Source organism: Sphaerodactylus townsendi, linkage group LG07 (assembly GCF_021028975.2).
Source record: "Sphaerodactylus townsendi isolate TG3544 linkage group LG07, MPM_Stown_v2.3, whole genome shotgun sequence".
Lineage (NCBI taxonomy): Eukaryota > Metazoa > Chordata > Lepidosauria > Squamata > Sphaerodactylidae > Sphaerodactylus > Sphaerodactylus townsendi.
In genome coordinates, this window is record NC_059431.1 from 59,605,565 (window position 1) to 59,630,472 (window position 24,908).

At 43.4% G+C, this 24,908-nt stretch overlaps 1 protein-coding gene across 3 annotated transcripts in view; it reads left to right on the plus strand.

The window, feature by feature from the left end:
- Positions 1–23,505, plus strand: part of LOC125436498 (synuclein alpha interacting protein) — a 124,204-nt gene extending 100,699 nt beyond the window's left edge. For 2 of the 3 annotated variants that reach the window (XM_048503544.1, XM_048503546.1), the window contains 3 exons: positions 593–685; positions 2,424–3,471; positions 22,930–23,505. In XM_048503544.1, the coding sequence (XP_048359501.1) occupies positions 593–685; positions 2,424–3,471; positions 22,930–22,935 (1,147 nt within the window). In that variant the 3' untranslated portion in view covers positions 22,936–23,505. Of the gene's footprint in view, positions 1–592; positions 686–2,423; positions 3,472–10,890; positions 10,962–22,929 lie in introns of all 3 variants that reach the window. The other variant, XM_048503547.1, reaches the window with a different exon arrangement.
- Positions 23,506–24,908: the final 1,403 nt, after the last annotated feature.

The window sequence follows — 24,908 nt, forward strand, 5'->3', positions numbered from 1 at the left end:
GATCATACCTTATGTTCTGTCTTTTAGTGTAAAAGATTATGTTTGAACACAAGCTCTGGTTCCAGCTCATTCATATTTTCTTTTGAGGGAACAGCTTTCCTGTTGATCAGAACTTGTTCTTTTCCAAGCAAAACATACCCCAGATTCAATGGACAAATCTTTGGGCTCCTTCTCCTCAAAAGTCACAGACAAAAGAGAGTTGCAAGGAACTACTTCTAAATTTTCTATGTGTTAAATTTTAATTGGGCATAGGTAAGCTAATTGTTTTAAGTCCCAATGCTCCAGCAAACTGCTTCTTGGGATTCTAATCTTGCAATTTACACCAGTCACTACCAGTAATAAATAATGTATACAAGGCAGACAGCTTTCTGAAGGTACAGTAGAATGATCACAATGTTCCCACTGGGATTAGAAGCAATTTGCAGTACAGAGCCTCTCTTTGTGTGTTTCAGTATTTGTATGCGGTCTGTGTGTGCAACTCTTAAATTATAAACGAACTGGGTCTTTTTTCTGTAAGTGATGTTGAATGAACGCTATCATTTCTCCCTTAGCACATCCACTGACAGCTTAACAATTTAGTATTTTCTTTCAGGCAGACGGTAGAACGTGTGACATTACAGAACCAACTCCAACAGCTTCTGGAAACTCAGAGATCAGAGGGCAAGTCACAGCCAACATCCCCAAGGTAACAAGACTTATGGGTGTAGAATTCCAATGTAGTTTGAACTGGAGACTTTTCATGCATTAGAAGGTCATGTTCAAGCTAATTTTTTAAATTCACACTGAAAAAGAATAAAAAGCAGAACTTCCTAAAATGGAAATCTGCATCTTTTAGTTGGGTGGGTGCTAAATATTAAAGTTAAGTGAAATTAATCATCCAACAGGTTTGTTTAAATTTTGATTCATGTAGATCCCACTTTTCTCTTTAATGGGGATTCAGAGGGGCTTACAACATCTCCATTTCATCTTCATGACAACCTGTGAAGTAAGTTAGGCTAAGAGTCTTGTAACTAGTTCAAGATCACCTAGCAATTTTCCAAGGCAAGAGCAGGGATTTGAACTTGAGCCTCCCCATTGCCAGTCTAACCTTCTAACCAGTACACAACTCTGGCAGTAAATCAGTCTGATTTACTATGGAAGCTTTGGATGATACATAGTAATCATGAAAAACATGTTGTGAACTTCTGAAACCTGACCTTAGCTGAGTAATTAGACTACAGATCTTATCCCTTAAAGGTGATTTACTTTCAAAACCCAATATTAATAGCACCAAAAATAAAGTTACAACTGCATAATTCAGTGATTTAACTAGAAAAGAAGCTACTTTGCTTCATCTGAAGTGGTACTGTACCAGGGAAAACTGTTCTCTGTCCATTCTGCAAATTTAAACATAGACTTGGATTCAACTGGGCAATCCACTGACAGGAGGAGGTCCCATCACTGAATCCAACTTTATTACCGAAAATGCTTTTGGGGGCATGGGACCTCCAGGGACAAACTTGATGGGAGTCAGAGCACTGCAGCTTGAGCAGGGAATTTGCACTAAATTGCCCCCTCCCAAAAATCAGCAAAAATCCTCAGCAGCATCCAACACATTATGTCATTGCATTATGGTACATGATCCAGAGGTTTCAGTTTGTAAAGACTGTACAAATCTTGATCTTCATCCTTTGAATTTATACAGCACTTTTCTTAAAGCAATCAAAGTATTTAATGTGTGTTATCTGAGTCATCCTTAAATCTACCCTATGTGCAGTACCCATATTGTTATAATTCAACTATATTGCAACATTATTATAGCAGTTTCAATATCTACTCATGTTAGGAAAAAAGCCACCATATTTCATTAATGAATGTGTATATTAACAGTTCTTTTGCAGTTAAGTTCCACTCAGCACATAGACACATGCATTCTACAACATAGACTGTGATCTTGCTTCTCATAAGTAATCTGATTACCTTTTTCTCCCCTTTCATCCCTCACCCTGTGTCAAAACGTAGACTCCAAGTTTCTGGAAAAGGGAATCTCTTATAAGAAACAATAATAACCACACTAAGAACAATAATTATGCATTTTTAGCCTAATACTACAATTTTCTTTAAGCTTTTCTCAGAAACTTATTCATCTAGCAATATCTAATATATGACTTGGAAAGGAAATGCTTCTTATGGAAGTTAACAAAGAAAGGAAACAGCAGGTCAAGCTTAGCATGGAAACATATTTACATTCTTAACTATAGAATTCTTAACCATGGAATCTATAGAATGACTCCATAATATATTCCACAGAGGTAAGAGTCAAGAAAAAACCCACTAGGGTGCTTAGATAAGCATGTTCAATGGAAAACTCATTGTTATATTTTATATCTGTACAATTTGGGTTAGAACCTTCTTTACTGAAAATCTCTTTTTTTCCCTTGAAGTTCACCATCCTCACCCAATTCCATCAAACCTCAGTGGAAACCATCTGATACAGATAATTTGCCTCTACAGAAAAGTAAATTAAATATCCATGATGGGATTCAGATTCTTGGCAGCGGGGGTACTCCCCACCACAATCGACCCAAGATGAAAGATGAGGATTCAGATAAAATCCTACGCCAGCTGTTGGGGAAAGAAATATCTGAGAATGTCTGCATGCAGGAAAAGCTGTCACTTGAATTTCAGGCTGTGCATGCTTCTAAAAATACAAAGAAGATTCCTTTGGTGAAAAAAGAGATGAAACTAGCAAGACTGAAACATCTAATGCAACGATCTCTCAGTGAATCTGATACAGATTCAAATAATTCTGAAGATCAGAAGAACACACCTGTGAAAAGAACCGATAAACCCAGGCCACAGCCTATTGTAGAAAACACTGAAAGCACTGAGAACTTGCATCTAATGATTAAGAAACACACTTTGGCAGCAGGACGCCGATTTCCTTTTGGGATTAGAACCTCAAAATCCGTGGATGGCCACAGTCCTTCTCCCACTTCAGAAAGCAGTGATCCTGATAATGAAGCCCAGTATCAGTCTGGGACTGTATCTCAGAGCCAAGTCTTGGGAGATACCTGTCAGCCTAGCTCTGATACCACGTCTGCTCACAAAGTGGCCACAAGTCCCAAAAGTGCTCTCAAGTCTCCATCTTCAAAGCGCAGAACTGCCCAGAATTTAAAACTCAGAGTGACTTTTGAGGAACCTGTGGTTCAGGTGGAACAAACAGAGGTTGTTTTAAATGGCGAACAGGACAAAGCTCAGTGTAAGGTTGGTCAACGGTCTCAACCCAGTGCTGAAAACGGTGACCAGCAGAAACGACCCTTCGGAACATTTCGTTCCATAATGGAGACACTGAGTGGCAATCAAAACAATAATAATAACTATCAGACTTCAAGCCCAGTCAAGACCTCATCACCCTTTACCTCATTAGGAAGGAAAGCCACAGATAGCAAGGGAAATACAGCAACATCTGCAAAAGGAAAAAATAAGCCAGTGAGTGATCATTGGGGGATGAAGGAATCTTTCTGGGTTTTAATTAAATATTAATTATGCTTCACCTGATGATATTTTGACTACTCATACACACATCCATTAAACAGATCATCACTGAAATTGTTTATGGAACAGAAACAGTGATGTGGGAAAACAGGAAGGGAATAATAAAATTATCGAACGAGCATAACATAAAGACATCTGATGGAACTTTTCAAGGATCAGATATGTTAATTCTATATGCCCAGTCCCTGCATTTGAATCCTGAGGTAAAACTTTCCCTGCATAAGATATAGGAATCACAGTGAGTACAGTTTGTGCTCTGCTGTCTGCATGGGTCATGTCAGCCACATTGTATTTAATATCTCCCATAGTTCTGATTTACTACTCTTCCCTTTCAGTTCCTTTCCAAAAAGGGAAAAAAAATGTGTTCTAGAAAAATAGTATTTCAGATATGAAAAAGATATTGGGTTGGATTCATTGCACATTTTCTTGTTCTACTAGAGCTTGTGCACATGCGGAAATGTAAGAAAAAGATTAGATGTGCATTTCTTTTGTTGTTTATTCAATATTTAGGGAGGAAAATTCTGTAACCATCACAATTAATACTGGAACAAAACAACTTCCCTTTTTAAACAACCTATAACAAAAGCACATTATTTTATTTCATTTTGTTCAGGTTTTTTCCATTATTGCAGTCCAAGCCTCTCTTGGTTTCATTTTTACGACATGTTCCTTATGCATGTATTACTTAGGGGGAGGACAGGCTCTGGGCTTACTTGATTGACGGTAAGTGGTAGCCACTAGGATTACATCCATGTGTAGAGTATTCCAGTCCTGAAGGACATGGAGTGAGGTTTTGCCATTCTCTCTTCTCCCAGTGATTGCGTTGCCATGCCAAAATTTATTTTGCAATCTGCACTCTCCTGTCGGCTGCTTTCCAAACATTAGCCACAATTTTCGCAAATCTACCTCAAGTCCTCCAACTGCCTGCTCACCTGCCCACATGCCTTATCCTCCTCATGCCTCCAAATGCCCTTGTCTTATCAGTCTTTCCTCTTCCTCATATAACTGTTCTTCATGATGAATTGATGCATTGCTCTCTGTGTTACTTTTTGGAAAAGTTCTCCCAAAGATTTTAACGTTAAATGGGTGCCTTTCATTGCTTCAGTGTGGGTACCCTAAACATGGATAAAACATTATCCCTGTTTTGTCTCTGGAGAACAAAGCTTGATTCCCCACTCCTCCACATGAGTGGTGGACTTTAATTTGGCGAATCAGATTTGTTTCCTCACTTTTCCACATGAAACCTGCCTTGGGCTAGTCATAGTTCTCTCTTAACTCTCTCAGTCCCATCTACCTCACAAAGTGTCTGTTATGGGGAGGGGAAGGGAAGGTGATTGTAAGCTGCTTTGAGAGTCCATAAAGGTTGAGAAAAGCAGGGTATAAAAACCGCCCTCCTCCTCCTCCTCCTCTTCTTCTTCTTCGTCTTCTTCTTCGTCTTCATCTTCTTCTTCTTCACCACCAGTTTGGATGGAAAACCGTTAGGGTATAGACCCAAGAAAGGGAACAGGGGAAACCAAAGGAAAATAATAGCATTATAGAATTGTGAAAATGAAACATATGAATCACACTATTAAAGAAACTATCCCTTTTGGAATTAATAATAAACAAGCCAGGTGGAACTCACATGCACAAATCTAAAAAAGACTTTCGTTGGCACTTATGCTAAGCCAAACTTACTGTATCCCACCTTCTGTTTCCACTTGTTCAACCAATTTCTGGGCTATAATGGAAGGAAGAAAGCACTAGTGGTGCATAAGATCATTGGATCCAAGCCATTGAAACTTATGAAATCGTAAAACAGCTAATAAATGGGAAGGCATATAAATCAATATATCTCATTCGTAACATGGTATCATCTGTGGATACTTAAATCCAGAGATGGGTCATGGACAGATAGGACACATCTTCCTATAAACATGAGGACATCCCCAGGTCTTCAGAAAAACCTGATATCTAAAAAACAAACACTGGGGAGGTTAATTCTCACCCTCCCAGTGACAGAATTGCCTGTAGCTTTAAGGTACAAATGCCCTCAGTGGTGATTGCTACCACAACAGTACTGCCAGCCTTTCTGTTTTCTGATATTAAAGGCAGAGTAGGGGCCAGGACCCTTTCTGGAGCTGTTTTAGCCTTTGAAGAAAGACTCACCAAAGAGAGGCCTGGCAGGTCACTTTCTATCATGTAAATTCAGTTACTCACCCAGGCCCAGCAGCTTGCAACTGTTCAGTAGCACCCACAGCATTGGAAGCCAGGGTGTTGCAGTGGTTGAGCTTCAGATTAGCATCTGGGAGACCCAAGTTTGAATTTCTACTCTGGCATGGAAATTCACTGTGTGACTTTAGGATGGTCATAAGCACTCAGTATAACCTACCTAACAACAATCCTTTGTTGAAGATAGGCTCAGATAAGGGATACATGGGTGGGTGGGAAGGAGACAAGGAAGCAGAGAAAGGTGACGATATGGGGGCTGCTAGGAGGGGAGAAAGAGGAAATACTGGGGAAGGAGATACAGGGGGGAAAAGCTCCCAAATAAGGAGCTCCCTCTGCCTTCCGGCTGGGCTTCCTCAAACCCCAGCCAGCCATGAGGCAGAGGGAGCTCCTTATTTGGGCAGTGACACCCCCTGATGTCACTGCCCAAATAAGGAGCTCCCTCTGCCTCCCGGCTGGGTTTGAAGAAGCCAATTAATCCGTTGGAGGCACTTTTTGGAGTGCCTCAACGGATTAATTGGATTTACATTGATTCCTATGGAAAATGGTGCCTCGGTTTTAGTGGATTTTGGTTTTCATCGATTCCTTTCGGACGAATTATCCACAAAAACCAAGGTACCACTGTACCTGTTTGATTTCTGACTGTAATTCACAATATCAAAAACATTTTTCTTTGTATTTATTTATTTGGTATGTTGGAGGCTTTATTGTATATATTCACTTTCATTAAGTTGTATTGACTCACATTACTGTATTTTATGTTGGTGGGAATTGTAATACTTATTATATCATTGAATACATGTATATTTACATATATATATATCACTTTTACATTTTTTCTTTATTTTTTGTGCCCGTTATGCAGATGTTGATCAGATAGATTGTCCTTTTTATTGTGAGTTTGCTGTTCTGATCTTCTTTTTGGATTTAACAATTATCTCCTTGCCAGCACAAATGTTCAGAAAGAAAAGCCTGTACTGGGTCATGTTAAAACTGGTCAAACAGAATAGTGACCCACATGAAAAGTTTATTACATAACAATATTGCTAGGTGGAATACTTTTTTGAGGAGGTTAGAATGTGACTTAGACTCCTGCCTGATTTGGAAGAAACACTGGCAACTAAATAGATGCTATTTTTTAATTCCTCCCTTAACTTGCTCATTCAGCACTTTTAAAAATAGTGTCTCACAGGTCTGCCTCTCCATTAGTGTTTTTACAGTGTAATGCACAAATTATTATGTTATAAGTGGGGGACCAACAAGGACTTGTAAGGGCATCTCATTTTTCCTCCCCCCACTATTCTCCCTTTCTTTTTCTGAAAGCCCCAAAGCATCTCCCCTTAAGGATTCACAGTGGCTCAGTGCTGAGGAAAATGGCCTTATACTGACAGCCATGCCCCTTTCCATGGCCCTGGTAGCACAGGTGCCAGCACAGTCCTTCTGCCACTTCCAATGTGGCTTCAGCCCCCTCCCCTCCTTTGGATTGCACAGTAAGTGTTATGTTAATTCCGTTGTCCAAAGACAATTTAAACTGCTAAGATTCAATTGTAGGAACAGGAAATTAAGACATAGTAGAATGACAGGGTTATTCAATTTGTTTTTATCATGGTAACATTGAATAATTGATCCTAAAATAACTGGTCCTATAGTGTTAAATTATATGTTCCTGTAGTGTTTTCCTGAACCACTTTTTAAGTATAAGCATCCCTCTTCCCAAAGTTCTCTGCCCAGTCAAAATCTCATCAAATACTTGCACAGAGATCTATAGCCAGTTGGTTGTATCAAGGTGTACCAAAGGTAATGTAAACATTAATGTATTATTGTTTTGTATAATTTATACAGGACAGCTGAACAGTTAAATTAAAATAAAAAAGCATCCATATTTCTGTGATGTAAATGGAGCACAGTTTTTTTTAAAATGTTTTTGCTTGAATACTAAAATCAATTAGAACTGTAGGTTACTTCATTTTTCCTTCTGAGCTCCAGAACGTTTTGCAGGTAATCATGAGTTATCCATTTCTGCCCATTTTCATTACTGTTCATTGCATGGTACATTTTCATTTAATTCCTAAAACTGCTGGCCATTTTGCACGCTTTCCTTTTCAGACATCAGATTCATTCAAAAATATGTTCCATGACAGTTCGCAGTTGTGAACAAGTGTCAAACATCAATGTTATGTTTCTGTTACCTGTCTAGCAAATAGACAATGATTCAAGGGACTTCCAGAATTTTTCTGGTAGAATGATGCCTGTTGTATATGCAGAACATTTCCTAGCACCTAAAAGGCAGTGGAAGCATACCTGTGATTCCACATCTGTACTAGAGGTGCTGAATTGGAGCTTGTTGGATTTTCAGTTCTTTTGCTGTTAAGCAGTAACTTCTTTACTTTGCTGTTTGCATGCTGATGTGTGGAAGTTCGTTTACCAATTAAGATAGACACAGCTTTTTGTTGGAATAGAAATTGGCCACAGCCCATTTATTAATCAACAACGTAGGAAGCTGGGCGAGCATAAAGGGCGCATCCTAGTTGCCAGGCAGCAAGTATGCTGAACCTGGCATATGGACAGCATGCATGCTGAACCCAGGCTTTCGGGCAGCAGGCATGCTGAACACGGCACCATCCCCATTGGGGATTGGGACAGAAAGTTACTAGGTGTCACCTGGGCACATACCCATTTAGGGACACCCCTTCTTGCTGGAGATAGCGAGCGCTCTAGCAGAGCCTCCGTGGTTTGGGCCATCGAGCCCTCCACCACCCCCAGACCTCTTACTGAGTCCCCCAGCCACAGGAAGGTCCAGCATTCAAGCTCGGCCTTCCCAATAAGGATGTGCTCCTGTACCCCAAAACTGCCCAGGTTGCAACAAGAAAAACAACAATCAACATGTCTAGATACCAAAACCAACCCAGAACATAGGAAGGGTGGGTGGGTACACTTGCTTGCCTGCCTCCGAAAGAGGCCGGACTGACCGGATGCCGCCTTTTATAGGCGCGCCCGACTCCCCTGTCACATGATTAGGTCCCTCGTCATGTGACACCCCCCCCCCCCGGTTTCGGCTTGCCAATAGCCAGGTTTCTGCCTAGCTCCTCCCGCCCCTGCTGCAAATGCACTCCCGGATAAGTCCGGGGGCGCGTTTTTGCGTGCTGATGTGCAGAAGTTCGCTTACCAATTAAGATGGACACAGCTTTTTGTTGGAATAGAAATTAGCTGCAGCCAGTTTATTAATCAACCACGTACAAAGGGCACATCCTGGCCTCCAGGCAGCAAGCGAGCTGAACCTTGTATATGGGTAGCAAGCATGCTGAACCCGGCACTGACCCCATTGGGGATTGGGACAGAAAGTTACCAGATGCTACCCGGGTGTGTACCCATTTTGTGACACCCCTTCCTGCCGGGAGTAGCAAGCTCTCTAGCAGAGCCTTCACGGCTTGCGCCATTGAGCCCTCCACCACCCCCAGGCCTCTTATTGAGGCCCCCAGCCGTGGGAAGGTCTGACATGCAAGCTTGGCCTTCCCAATAAGGATGTGCTCCTATGCCCCAAAACTGCCATTGAGCTGATACCAACAGCTCCTGCCCCAGTTTCCCAATTATGGAGGCACCAGCCTAATGTGTGCTGCTTAGCCACTGCAATAGAGCATGCCTTATGGCGTGTAGCCAAATGTCCATCCCCCAATCAGACAGGTGGACTCCATCAGAGCGAAAATGTGCCTCCTGCACATGTGATATCACCGTCTGCGGGATAACCTCACCACCCATATTCTGTACCATCCATGCTGCGGCCTGACAAGCTTTCCGCCTGGTCCTGTTAACTTTTCCAGGGTTCAGCGCACTCCGCCATGCCCTCCGTTCCACCAAACAGGACCAAAACCTTCTAGTTCTCCGCAGCCGCCAATGCAGCACCTGCTGGTCCTCAACCATTCAGTGTGCTAGCACCACACCCTTCTGAGCTGGAATGTCATATTCACCCAGCTGGAACACCATGCCATGAGGAGGGCCATGAGGAGGGCCCCACCCAGAACTCTCAGCATACCAACTGACCCAGTGCACGATGCTGTGTCCAGCCAGCCATACACAGCAACTGGGAAACAAATCATAACGTAAGGTTATGCTAACCAGCCAACAGCTATCTAACACCTACTATATTTAACCTAACTATTTATTTATCAACTAAACATATACCCCTTACTGTCTTACTAATGACCTAATGAATGCCTACCTACACAACTATCTAACTATCACTATAATGATTAACTTTTTTTAACAAGGGTCTACTAACTAGTATTAACACAAACAAAGGGTCCTATTTATTTAATGAATGGGGAGAGGGCATTTGAAGGAAAAATGCTCCTATCTCCCAGGCCCAGCTATGCTGAGGGAAAGCTCCCCTATAAAATGGCCACCCAAGACCTGCCCTCAGGAGCCCTAAAATGGCCGCCAAGCTGAGCAGCCACCAACTGTCAAATGGCTGTCCTGGTCCTGAGCTCTACAGCTCTATTGGGACCAGGGGTGAAGAGGCTGCGGAGAGCTAGATGGGTTTGGTCCTGTTTGCTATCAAATGCCCCACACAAGGCTATGGGAGGGCAGGAGTAAGGGATGTCGCTAACCACTCACTACTCTTGCCTGCCCTTAAGGAGGCCTGCTGCAAAAGCCTCAAAACAGCACTGGAAGGGGCCACTAACCGTCCACCTGCCACCTCTCCCCTCCATTCAGAGAGCCGCAGCTGCTACGCCGAACACCCCCTTGATGCACTGCACAATCCACCAAAGCCTTTCCCTGCTCTTCCGTATCGCCACAGCTAGGCTTTACTGGCATCGGCCTAAGAAACAATGCAGCAAGCAAGTGCTCCACTTGCCTGCCTGCCTACGAAAGAGACCTGGCTGACCAGGTGCCACCTTTTATGGGTGCGCCCAACTCCCCTGTCACATGACGAGGTCCTTCATCACGTGACCTTCCCCTGGCTTCGGCTTGCCAATAGCCAGGTTTCTGCCTCGCTCCTTACTCCCCTCCTGCAACAGTGCTCCCCGGTAAGTCCAGGGCACATTTTTAACAGTAACTTCTTTATTTTAATAGCTTTGTGTAATACGCTTTGAACGTGAGAAGCTTGTTGCATGGTTTTTCAACTGATTAATGCATTGCAATTCCCAGGGGCTATACTCCATGTTCATCAGTTTTTCCACTAGCATGCTGATTGAAGACCACCTGCATAAATATGCCTGGTATGTGCTGATGTAGAGTAAAAATGTTAGCTTTCTTGTTACTTTTTTATTAACCCCCACTGCATGTGCATCTTATAATTGTTTTCAGCTCAAACTAATGAAACAATTGATGACAACCATAGAAGAAAATTAAATTTTTACATCCTTTTAAAAAAGGATAAACAATTCCCTCTTACAGACCTTTGCTAATATCCATAACTGAGCTAGTTTAATGGCTCCTACACAAAGTGTGCATTAAAAGCACTACTGCTCATAAATTCAAAGATGTATTGGAGTTCAGTTTGGCATCATGCAATCTTTTGAATGAGAGTCGAACACCAGATGAGAATGGAAATTAAATTTCCTCTTTTGAGCAAGCCAAGGCAAACTCCATTTACAGTAAGAAGATACAGTATACCCATTTTCCATTTTCCCATGTTTTGAGTTTTGGTTCAGTTTCCTAATTTAGTGTCGGACAGAAACAATTAAAAAAAAGATTTTACATGAACATTATTTTTCAAAGTAGGAAATTAGAACTTCTTACTGAATAATTGTTTGGCAAGGAGGACAGTAAAGAGCTGCTGGTTTTAGTGCTATAAATTGTCATCTTTTAATCTTTATTAGCAACTTTATGATCAAGGTCATATCAAAGTGATTGCCTTGATAGGATTCGTCTTGCATAAAATATAAAAACTAAATGTTGACTGCAGTTGAAATTATGCACTTCACATGCAGAGTAACCACTTCTTATAAATTGACCATGTTCCCATTTGAGCGGCCCAATTTTTTGTGGGGGGGGATCTGGAAGTGGCATGGGTCTGTACCAATGTGTTTGCCCACCCTACCAGTGTAAGTGGCACCTGTGTTGGTAAGGAGGGCAAACAGGGTGGTAGTGTAAGGCACTTACAGTAAGTAGCCCCTGTGCCAGAGGGAAGGGCAAACAGGGTTGCAGTCATATGCCATGGAGTTATATGGCACCTGACCCAGAAGAGGCTGCCTGTCCCAGAGCTGCTGTGCTGCCTGGCTGAGTTCAAAGATTGTTGGGTTACAACTGGTATCAATCATGGAACTGAGGGGGGGGGAGAGAGAGAGAGAGAGAGAGAGAGAGAGAGAGAAAGAAAGAAAGAAAGAAAGAAAGAAAGAAAGAAAGAAAGAAAGAAAGAAAGAAAGAAAGAAAGAAAGAAAGAAAGAAAGAAAGAAAGAAAGAAAGAAAGAAAGAAAGAAAGAAAGAAAGAAAGAATGCTTACTGGGACTCCAGGCAAAACAAGTCCAGGATCCAGGTGAAGAAGCCAGGGGTCATAGGATGGTTCACATAAGTCAGTCCAGTCTGGGGTCATTGATTCCAAAAATAGTAGTCCAGGAGCAGGCATGGCAAAAGTCATAGCTTTCAGCAAAGTTGCTCCTGCAACATTACTTTTCCCACACCTGCCTTTCATGGGACTTCCCTTCTACATACTCCTTCTCCTGAGAAGACTCAGAGTGTTCTTGGCAGCATATCTGGGCCTCTAGCCTCACACCCCACTTTCTAGATTCCTGACAGCTACAGATTCAAAGTTGCCTAACCAGTTCAGGTGAGCTGGGTGAGTCTCAATGCTGGCCTCTGTGGCTGGAGGTGCTTCTGCAAGCATTCTGTTCTGTTGTTGGCTTGTCTGTGAGTCAGCTTTGTCTCCCTCCGAGGATTCTGGTAGCTCTTGGACCTCATCTGAGGCTCTGGTGAAGCCAGGTTATCTTGCCAGTACTCTTCCTCTGAGGGTTCCTCACTGGCCAAATCCAGGCCCATGGCAGCTGCACCAGCCTAAAGGAGGATGGGCTAGGGGCTGATTTAAGTCAACTTTCACCAGGCTTTCGGCCTGGGAATGCCCTCAGCGCTGAAATCTGACTTACCCCCCCTCCCCCGGTGGCATAAGCCCATTTTTGCCTGTGGGGAATTCTCCATTGGATGTTTCTTTTCTATTTTCACTGTGCCTTCCCCCACTGCCTTGATCCCATCTGGAGGCGCCATCGTCCTGGCTGCTTCAGCCCTCTGAGCTGTTATGGTGCTTTTGTTTCACATTTCTATGTGGGACTGGCTATGTGGGACTGGCTAGTGGCATAGCATGATGTCACTTCAGGAAAATGCAGAAATGATTTTATGTTTCTCTAGGAATCACTGGCTATTCTATGGTAAAATCACTTCTCTCAAAGTGATATCATGCTCTCAGTTGATACCACTGTGGCTGGCAGCCCTATTAATCAATTAATCACTTGCAAGCTCAGGCAGGATGTAATTCAGTGGTTTAATTACAAACCTATGCTGGAACTGAATTGTATTTTGAATACACATTTTTGAATATACTGACACAAATGAAAGCAGTCTTTTAAAGCTGATTAAGAAAGAAGGATTTGTGGAGAAAGATTTGGCATGTGTTATGAATTCTGTAGGTACTACATCCAAAATATTGTAAATATCTCTATTCCATTTGATAGGATAAGGGCTTAGAATGCATGTTTTCTTCCACTGGAGTAGAATTCTTCACTTAGCAGAAAGAGTTATAAGAACCAACCCAAAATCTTTAGAGAATCTGGAACATTGTATTGAATGCACCTTCCAGCCTTACGTTCAGCGGACTCTTGTCTATGGGTTCCAAATACATTTGTCGACAATATATTGAACATTTTGGCACTAGCAGTGGTAGGACTAGGAACACAATGAAGTTAATATTCTGAGCCCAATCTTTTAATTACAGGGTTGTAAGTCCCCCCCCCCCTAAGTTCAATGGAACTTTTTCTGTCTGCATGGAATTGCTCCCTTAGTTCCTTAATGAGCAACCTGCAGTAGAAGTGTCCTTTTCAATGTAGCTAACTTCTATCATTAAAATTCTGTTCAGGTTTTTACAATGATGGGGCTCTCACAGCTTTTAGACAGCATTCTGATAATAATCTCCTGTTATATGAGGATATTGCACGCACAATGGTTTGCTGCATTTGTCCTAGGGCAAATTAGTTTGTCTTGTTAGTTGCCATATGTTCCCTCTCTTGTATCTCTAGTGAATCAAATTCAGCCAAAAAAGTTGGTCCGCCTAAGCCTTGGATGCATGTGTAGCTTAGATCGCGTTTCAATAACCAGGATACAAAATGTAACATATATAAAAGCATATAGAAGTCTTAACTAGTCAGAAGACTTAACTCATTTTCATCATCACAATCTTATATTAAATTAAGTATTTTGGAAATGATGTTAACCCTGTGGTTGCAATCCAAAAGTCCTGATCATTATTTGTTTTCTAATTGGCTACCACTTGATAGCTAAAAAAACAATTAAAATTCCTAATGCCTAGATAAAATTTGAATTTGCTAGGTTTCTTTGAGCAGCCTACAGTACATTGTGACTGCCAAGTACTTTTTTCTTTTTCTTTTAGAAAGACAGGTTCATTTTTATAAATTTCAATGCCAAGCAAATGTTTGCAATTACATTATCCATCTATTGCCAGTGAAATAATTGCTTCACATGGATTAGGTTATTGCAAAGCATGTAGTGCATCAAAGTGAGAACACATTTGTCTTATCTGTAAGTAACATATTCATGTGAATGGAGGGCGGGGGGTTGTCTTCATCAAGGCTATTATTACTGTGAGGGTATTTAGATGAGCACAGATACTTTAATGGTTACTATACAGACGGAATGGGAAAAAATGAACTTACTTGTTTATAGGAGCTAATACATGATGCTTTTGTAACTATATTCATTCTGCCCTTTTAGAAATGAATGAGCTGGAGATTCCTATTTGCATTAGGATATTTGATTACAGTTTACTTCCATGATAATCTCTACCAGCTACAAGTAAAACCCTTATGACATGGAAGACAGGCAACGTCCTGTATGTTGCTAGGATCCAAGAGATTGCTGAGGGGTCATCTATGATCTATAACGCAGACACAAAATGAGCCTCATTCACTCAATGCAGCCCAGGCCCTGCATTGTTGAGTGTGGGTTTACATTCTACCTTATTGTTTCCTGTAGAATAGAATGGCAACCTTTGACTTACATGGAAAAATAAAGCATTACTCAGGGGGTGTCATTTAAATGGGGTCTGTGCTTGTCTCTGGTGGCGCCAGTATCTTCGAGGATGTAGATTCTACATGTTGTCTTGCAAATTTCACCCCTCTTATTTGGTTCTCAGTTGCACCCATTGAGTTTTGTGGAGAAAGTTAACTATCTGCATAACCCGACATACTCATCTGTCCGGGTTTTTATTTCTTGATTGTATAATTTTAGTCATTTATTTATAAAATTGTGTTTCATTTTTCCACCCTGAGCAAATTTTCCTAATACAAGAAATAAACAAGCATAAATCTCAATGCAACAAAAACTTATAAAGCCTGTATTACATAAATGTAAATTGTACACTAACAAAGTCAATGCACACTAAAATATGATGGAACCCAGGAGCCCTCTGTAGATATCTAACAGGAAGTGCTAAGCTTGTATTCGCCCAACCGGTTGCCAGTTGGCAGCCATTGGCTTATAGATATTTAAAACCAAGCCAACCAGAAAAAATCACCTAAAAAGGGTTTTTTTCCAAAGAAAAAGATATTTGATGAAAGCATTGTACATATTCAGTCTTTTATACACAACTCATCTAAATTCTCTTTTCCAAGAAGAAGAAAAGTCTTGACTGGAAAAAAAAAACCAGGGAAGATTTTATTTCGTTTGAATTCAATATTCACTTGAATGCTGAAAAGCTTCAACATAGTTATTATGATTGTACATGTGCTTGCAAATCTTATTCCATAACTGTGGTATGTGAGTTCATTGAAATGGTTTCATTTATAGCAACCCAAAGCTTTTCCAAACATTTAAGCAATGATACTCTTTATTGTACAAGCTTAGGTCACCATGAAGAGCCAGCAACCAAAGTACCGCAATATTTCTTAAATGCAGGATATGCAGTAACTGTGGTAACAGTGTAATATTTTGTTGACAAAGGTCAGTTTTCTGTTGATAATTACTTTAAATAGCACAGACCCACCAGTAAGAAGTTTCCAGTGACTCCAGCCCTTAGCTTTTAAGTGTACAATTGGGCAAGTACTATATTTTGCATCACTAACCAGACCTCAATTCAGAAAGAGAACAATGTTTTTTCATGCAAAACCAGATTCTGATGTTTTCACCATCTCCCATTAGCTTTATTTATTTTGAGCAAAGCACTTCTCCTGACTGAGCTTAATCAATCTGAGTCTTTTGGATCGCTTGTATAGATTTCTCAGACCCTCTGCTGGGACGGTGGCATGAGGTACCTGGATTTTTTTGTGCCTCTATTTTGTGCTTCTGGCCCCCCCGGCTTTTTTTGCCTCCGCTTCTCCCCTGGGGCTCTCTGCCTCCCCTGTTGCCTCCTTCATGGCGGGCTGGTGAATCGGGACAGAACGTCTGGGTGGCTGCGTGGTTGGGGGTTTGTGGCAGAAATCCCCGCCAGCGTTTTAGCCAGCGTTTCAGCCTGGACTCCATCAGACCGAGAGCCTTGCAGCAGGAGAGTGTTGGGTGTGGCTTCCGAGGCCGGAGCTGGGAGATTGCAACATCGGGGATCGGTGGCAGAGAGATTCCCCAGCTTCTCTGACTTGGATTTTGTTGCCTCGGGATCCCCTGCCCGGAGGAAAAGATTTAAGGTGTGTGGTGGCTGCGCTGGGGCCTGCTGTGAGGGGGAGTCAGTGAGAGCGACCCCGACCCTGCAGGTGCTTGCGCTGCGGAGGCGCGCGCCTACCACGACAGCGAATTCATCTTCTCAACTCGTACGGCTTGGAAGATCTGCTCGGGTGCAGCAAAGATCAAGCCTACACACCCATAAGCAACAGAGGGAGCACTAGGGCCAGACCGGGAGACTGGATGCCTCCCGACAAGACTCACCTGAGAGGCTGACTCCAGTGGGGAGGAGTTGTGGGGAGCCAGAATTGGCACTTTGATGACATCGCTGCCGGCCTTACATCCAGGCAAGTCCAGCTGTAGGAGAGGGCTGAATAGAACCACGCTTTGGCAGACGACCCCCGAACACGGAGTTCTTCACTTTCGAGAGTTGACTGGGGTGGCCGGGTGGGCAGAAGTACCCCGGCTGCTATTCGAGTTATACCCCCATGTCATTGTCCCTCCAGGGACTTGTTTCTCCAATTCAGACGCCTCTGCACACATGAACAGTTGGGTTGGGTGGTGTGAGCCCCATACCCACTGTCTGTGCAGTAGAATCTATTCCATCACTCCATTGATTCCACCAGCAGACCCGGAATAACATTTTATTGTTTTCCATAGAGGGAACTACGGAGATCTGGTGGCAGCAGCCCCATTATTGCCATCTAGTGCCTTCTTTTGGTTTATTCTCTTCCTGACTCCTTGATGGTGTTTATAATCTAGACGAGGGAGTATAGTAAAAGGGTTGCATTAAGTGGAAGTGGTAGTATTTTTACTTTTATTTATAGGTTGTATTGATTGTATAGTATTGAGTTGTGGGGAAGTTATCCAGTTAGTTAACATTATACTGGACATAGTTAGATGTCCGGCCTGGCTGCAGCTTAGGGTTTAGCTTAGGGTTAGCAGGAATAAAATTTTAATAGAGTCGGGCCCGCTTTTGAGTGGGGGATTTAGTCAGGCTCTGGGTGGGAGTGAGTTGACAGAGTTATGGGGAAGCACCCAACGTTGGGGCTGGGGATCCCTGTGCTGATGGACGGGGTAGATATGTGGCGGTAGGCGGTGGCCATATATGATAGAAGACGCTTTCGAGATACAGTCATGCTCGTTAGCCTTCTGACCTCCTCGACCTATCCCGGCTAAGGATCTAAGGTGGCTGGGATCAGGGACACTCTGCTTGCGTCTTTGATGTTCTGATCAACGCCAAGGTCCCATTAATAACAAGACCAAGGTGCTCCAGGATTTTCTTGGGGCCCAGCAGGTGGACCTGGCGTGTGTCACCGGGAAACCTGGGTGCTTGAAAGGTGAGACCGTCGCCTTGTGCGCAGGTCGGCGCCACCAGAGTTTCGCGTGTCTCCATCAATCGCGAACACAGGGCCGGGGGGGTAGGAGTGGCTTTGTTCGCCTGATGAATCTATCCCTTTTAGGGCAGTCCCCGTCCCGGAGATCACCCGGGCATGGAATGCGTCGGTCTCGAAGTGGTTGGCCGTGCTGAGAGGCTGGCCGTCCCTTCTGGTGTGTACCGGTCGCCTACGCGCACCGGTGGACGGGCTCTGCCGCTGCTGCTGGAGGTGGTGGCCAGACTGGGCGCCGCGGTTCCCTGCGGGCCGGTTGTCTTGGGGGACTCTAACGCCCATGTCGACACCGGGCCATGTACAGTGGCGGCGGAGCCGGTGTCATCCATGGCGCACGCTTAGCCTCCCCATGTACCCCGGGCCCCACTCATGAGGCCGGGCATACGCTTGATTTGGTCTTCGGGTCGGGGGTAAATTCTTGGGTCAGTATCCTCTGTTAGCAGAGAGTGCCATGGTCCCACCATTATGCCCTGAAAGTCCGGGTGGACTCGCCGCAACACCCTCTACCCAGGGCGACGGGCTAATTTATGCTCGCCGAGACTCATGGATCCACTTTGGTTTCCTTGAATGCTCCCGCGGGACCCTGAACTCCGCCTGCACACTCGATGAGCAGGTGGAGGACTGGAACTCCTGCCTCCTCGGCGCTATCGAGGTTGTCAGTTCTCGGCGTCTTCCCACGCCTCTCGCTCTCGGGCCATTCCCTGGTATACTACTGAGGAGTTGGCGCTTATATGAAACGGGCGCCAGGGACGCTCTGTGAGCGAAGTGGAGGAAATCTCGTGACGAGGCTGTTAACATCTTGCGTAGGACGCTTATGAAAGCCTATGAGGTATGACAAAAGCAGCGTAGAGAGGTTTCTCCTCTTCTTCTCTCGCAGATCCGCCAGCTCTCGGCCGGCAATATTATTCCAGATAATTGGCTCACCTCCCTATCGGAGAGGTCCTCAAATCCACAATTGAGTATTAGCTGTGAGGCTTTTATTTTTTCAAGGATAAGGTCGCGTCGCTCCGCCGGGACCTTTTCCCCACGCATACAATCAGTGAACTGGCGTCTCTCTTTGCCGCCTTTCAGGCCCTGCTTCATTCCAGTTTTTTCCTTGCTCTCCGAAGCCGCCATTTATACGTGAACCTTAGCTGCTGTTAGACCGCCACCTGTCCTCTGGATCCGTGCGTCTATCCTGGCTTGTAAAAACTTTATGGGTGGAGCTACGCACCCCATCTGTTGAGTATTATCAATGGCTCCCTCGAGCAAGGAGTCTTCCCGGATAGCGAAGTTGAGGCAGTGGTCCGCCTAATCTTTAAAAGACTTAGATCCGAGAGATCTGGCTCACCGCCCCGCCTCGAATCTTTCGCTTCTGGGGAAGGCACGGAGAGGTGTTGGAGCAGCTTCAAGGTTTCCTTGGATGACGCATCGGCCTCAAATTTCTTCCAGTCCGTTTTCCGCGGTTGGGCATGGGACGACTGCCTCGTCGCCACAGATATGTTCCGTATTCAGCTCGACCGTAGCGGATCGGGCGCCGCTGGTATTGTTAGATCTTACCGCAGCCGCTTGACGTGGTCGCATCATGACCTTTTGACCCACCGCCTGGTCGCCTCCGGGGTGCGAGGCACTGTCTCTTCACAATGGATTTCGCCTCGCTTCTCCGGGGTCGAAGTCAGCAAGTGGGGTGCGGGGATCAGGCCTCCCGGAAGTGCCCGCTTGATTGGCGGTGTACCCCAGGGGGCTCTACTATCCCCGCTGCTATTTAATATCTATATGCGACCCTTTGCCCGACTGGTACGGAGTTTTGGGCTGACTTGTCACCAGTACGCTGACGCATACACGCAGCTCATTCTTCTGTTGATGGAGGGGGGAGCAGTCGCCGCCTCGGGCGGCTCTCCAGCACTGTTTGGAGGCTGCTGCTGGTTGGTTGCGGCAGAGCAGGTTAAAACTGAATCCATCGAAGACGGAGATCCTCTGGTTTGGCCGCTGGGAGGACAGGATTTTCCAGTTATCGGGTGTGGGAGGGGGGGGGTCACATTGGCGCCGACCCTCTCCTCGCAGCAGCCTGGGGGGTCCACCTGGATTTGTTCTCTCTCAATGGAGACCCAGGTGGCTCATACAACCCGGGCTGCCTTTTTTTCCACCTCACAGTCTCGGAGGCTGGCTCTTTCTCCTCTCCTAAGCGGATCCTGGCCACTGTGATCCATGCAACGGTCACCTCTAGATTAGACCTATTGTAACTCGCTTCACGCTGGCCTTCCCTTGGCGCTTGATCCGGAGACTGAAGCTGGTCCATGCAGCGGCGCGCTTACAGGCAGCCGCACTTTATGACCATATTCAACTCCGTATTGGCGCCAGCTGCACTGGCTTCCGGTGGAGTTCTGGATCATTTTCAAGGTGTTGGTGTTGACCTTTAAGGCCTTACGCCGCCTGGGGCCCTCGTATCTTCGAGACCGCGACACCCCGTGATGTCCCTGCACGCCTCTCTCCGCTCAACGGAGGCTAATTTGTTAGTGGTCCCTGGCTCCTCAATGATGTTGGTTCTCCACGCTGCCAGGGCCTTTATGCCCTGGCCCCGGCCTGGTGGAACACCGTTATTAGGGTTCTGCGGGACCTTCAGTGAGTTCCGCTAAGAGGCCTGTAAGATGGAGCTGTTCCGCCTGGCCTTTGGAGGGACCACCCGCTGAAGTGGTGCCCCTCGCTGGCTCTTTACATCTGGGCCTGTCATCTTGGGACTCGTCCTCCTCCTCCAGGGAGAATTTTAAAATTTGGGGTTGGCCGGACGCCTCTATTACTGTTCTTGTTGTTGCTATCGCTGTTTTAAAGGTTTTAGTTGTTTATTTATATCAAAATTTTATGCTGTACACCGCCCAGAGCCCTTCGGGGATGGGGCGGTATAAAAGTCCAAACAATAAATAAATAAATAAATAAATAAATAAATCTAGTAAGCATACCCATGCTCAGCAATGGTACAGCTACTCTCAAATCATACTATGAGAGATGCTCTTCAATGCAGGTGCTCATTTTTATTTATTTGTTCAACTATTTGTATCCAGCCTTTCCCATTGACCACAGCAACTCAAGGCAGACCCAAAACTGCTATGTTAAGTATCTGATTTAAAACTGTTATATTGGCATAAGAGTTCACTTGAGCTTAAACCTCAGAAATCTGTCAGTCGTCATAATGTAAACTCTGATAAGCAATAATAGCTTTATCTTTGCACTCAAAAGTTTCAAATATTTCTTCATGAAAACTAGCTTTGCTTTGCTTTGCTTTGCTTGTGGATCCACACATTGGTTGAGTTCTCCAGTCCTGAGAAAACAGCCATTTACAGGTCAAGTAAGGGGGAGAGTAACAGTTTAACTTACAGGGAAAGTTTATAATGAGCTTCTGACATGGAGGTCCACCTGTAGCCAGAAGTATGCAGAGCCAAGCCCCAGTAGCTCTACAGTCCCACAGGAGCCACCTGTCCTTCAACAGCAACAGTGAGCAGTGTCAGTTCACCAGTTGCCACTCCTGCAGTTCTGGTGGTTGATGGTGGTACAGGAGAAGGCAATGGGTGAGCTGGTGCCCTTCACTGACATTGGAGGGTGGGTCTGAGTGGAGTGGCCTATGCAGTTGTTGGCTTCTAGAGCTGGAAAGGTGCTTGGTTTGGCTTGCTCCTAGGCTATTTTAACTTCCTTTTCATCTACTTCCTTGCTAAACTAGACTAGGAAATCTTAAAACCTTTTCACCCACCATTTATTTTAATGTGGAAATTATCTTAGAAAATCCAGAATATTTAGCCACCTCAGTTATAACCATCAAATGCAAACCACCAGTCTGAAAAGGAGCACAACACACAGTAATTTAAACTTGCTTCCATGTGTACTGCAGAGAAAAGGAGGCAGGTACTACTGACCTATCACATATAGAAAGGCAGTGGTATTGTACCCATAACTGCTTATACTGTCTCCCCGCCTTTTCATGCTGACACTCACTATATCTTGGTGAATGTGTATGTGACAGAGTATAAGTATGCCTTAAAAGTATGGGTTGATCACAATATCACAAAGAAGTTACTAGCATTTAAACTTTTACTTAAGCTTACTTGTGGCATGAGAAATAATTTTCTGTTTACACTGACTTTGTAGAACAAAACAGCTGCCATATGTAAGAACACAATGCTTTAACTTGGCCATGCTTTTTATTTAATACTCAAAGTAGTTAGCATAGCTACTATGAAAGAGGAAATACACAAACAGCATCCGGCAGTTTCTCACACAAATATGTTTACATTTAATAAGAGAACACTGGCAATTTCATGGGGTGGGTGGAAGTTGTATGATGTGCCACAGAATTCATCTTGCAGGGTTTCCGACCCCATTTTATAGTCCTCATATAATTTTAATATGCAAAATATATACCGAATGGGTTCTTAATGTTGTTTCCAGCTTTGACAAAGATCCCTATATAAGCTCAGATGCATCATTTTCTTCAGTTTTCAGGCAAAAAAGTACTTTATTTTAAAGCTTTATTTAAATAATTATTCTTTATTGGAGATATGGGAACCAAGTCTTAGTTACATCATTGGCATTTGCTTATGCATAAAAAACCTTATGAAAAATAATAACAAATGCTGATAATATGTTGATATTTATGTTTGGGTAACTAAAAGCACTTCAAGCAATGGAAGATGCTAGTTCCATTTGACAAATAATGTGTTTTCTGATCTAAGAATGGACAATTGGTTTGGTTTCCAGGTTCATTTTAATTTGCCTTAATTTTAGGTTTTGGTTTTTGTAGAAGTAAATTCTGCATAGTAGTAGGGTTGATTTCCATGTTGAACTCATGCTCTGATATTCCAAATGTTGTGCCAGGATAAGCACCATTTCCTTCTGAGGAAATTGAAGAAGCCCCGCTTTTTGAAGATGGAGCCCTTTGAGTTGTGAAACAAATCAAAGCACTGCATCTTTCATATAATTATGGATGATTTTTGTTTTATTTTTTTCTTACCAGGGATAACAACATCAACAGGAAACTCCAGTAGTCTTACATCAAAAAGTGTGATGAAGAATCAGAGCAGCAAGAATTCTTCCTTTGACTCTCATCTCATGCGGTAGAGTCGTCTTCCAAACATGGCCTGATATCTTTCCACTTTAAAAAAAAGAAACCGCTAACTATATGTGACATAACTTTCACCAGCAAAATAACAGATTCTTACAATGCCTTAAATTTGTCGCTGTGAGACTATATCAAAATAATATGTCTTACATTTGTGTAAGTGCACTGATTAAGGCATAGTGGTGTATAAAAATAATGATGCAATGAGCTTCCAGAAAGTTAATCTGATCACTAAACCCATTTTGTACATCACCTGTTGCATGGAAGTAATGTATCTTGTCTGTCTTGCCCTCTCTTAAAATCTTTACTGTGCAAAAATTCAACAAGGATTCTATGGGTGTCCTGTTCCTCAATGAGCCGAAGGCAAGGACTCTCCCCATCCTTGGCTAACTATGTTTCCTTGCTATTTCTATTTTTTTTTTTGTATGAAAGAAAATAAACCATTGTTAACCAAAACTTAGTGTGAACATTGCCAGGATGTCATTACTACTTCATTTTCTCTCTCTGTTGTCTCATTGTGGCCAACTTCATTCATTAGTAAATCCAGCTAATGGTTTTTTGTATCAAATTTTTAGCAACACAACATTTTCCATGATTCACTTCAAGCAGATAATGCGTAAATGACATTCTTGGGACTTCTTCTAAGGAACATCCCCTGCAACTAAAGATTGGGTCAGGGGTCTGGATTTTTTCAGGTTCACTTTACTCTAGGGAAATATTTGTGGGCACTGAGGAGGATGTGCCTTTGGGTAAAGCTATCAAATTTTCAGTGGTTGGGTGCCGCAGAGCCACACAGCAGCAGGCCACCTGGCTAAGGCTCATTCCGCACACGCAGAATAATGCACTTTCAAGCTGCTTTCAGGGCTCTTTGAAGCTGTGCGGAATGGCAAAAACAGTTGTGAAAGCAGCTTGAAAGTGCATTATTTTGCGTGTGCGGAATGAGTCTCTGTTATCCCTTGCACCAGTGGAAATGGTGTTTCCACCAGCACGAGTGCACTGGCTCCAAAGGGGGATTCACACCTCATCAAGGATTGGACTGCCCAAATTAGGCACAAAGACTTTTGCTTGCAGAGCATGACTTTCTTGTGCCCCCCTGTTTGTATGACACCCCCAAAATCCAGTTTCTGGGTGTCTCCTCAGAATTAAAAGAGGCTGATCCAGTGTAGTATCATGATGTCAAAATGAAATATTCTTTCATTTTGCAATGTTTTGGATTTAATGAAGACATAATAAATTTTAATATGTAGGTGGCCTGTGCTACATTTGAAAAAGTAGTACTAAAATTTAAAAATAATAAATCCTGAAAGTCAAAAACAGACACACCAGATCCCCTTCTGGGCCTCCCATCTGCCATATGTACTTAAGAAATTAAAACAAAATAAACAAGTGCTTTTTAGTCATCAGTGTAGCAAAATACCAACAGAATAGCACAGCAGGTATCTTGAAAGCCTAGCCCAGACAAATTGAAGATTTGTGCTTTAGAAAATGGGAAATAGAAGATCAAAAATTTGAATGAATGTGACCATAACATGGTTTACAAAAGACAAGGAAAATATCAGTTCTGGTCACAAATTAATGTGATTGTTAAAACTGCTTACCTTTCAACAGCCACTGTCTATAAAAGTGCTTTGCAAGATGACAGGTGTGAAATTCTATCACCTAAGAGCAGTGCATGAAAATGACATATGAAGGACCATTTGAGATGGGGAATATTTGGCAAAAATTAGATTTATTCTGAGAACAATTGCAAAGGAAAATCAGTGCTACAATACATACAAGTTACAATATGCTATAGTTACACCTCTACAATTGTTCTTACAGTCATTTAGAAACACTGGCTCATTCCGCACACGCAAAATAATGCACTTTCAAGC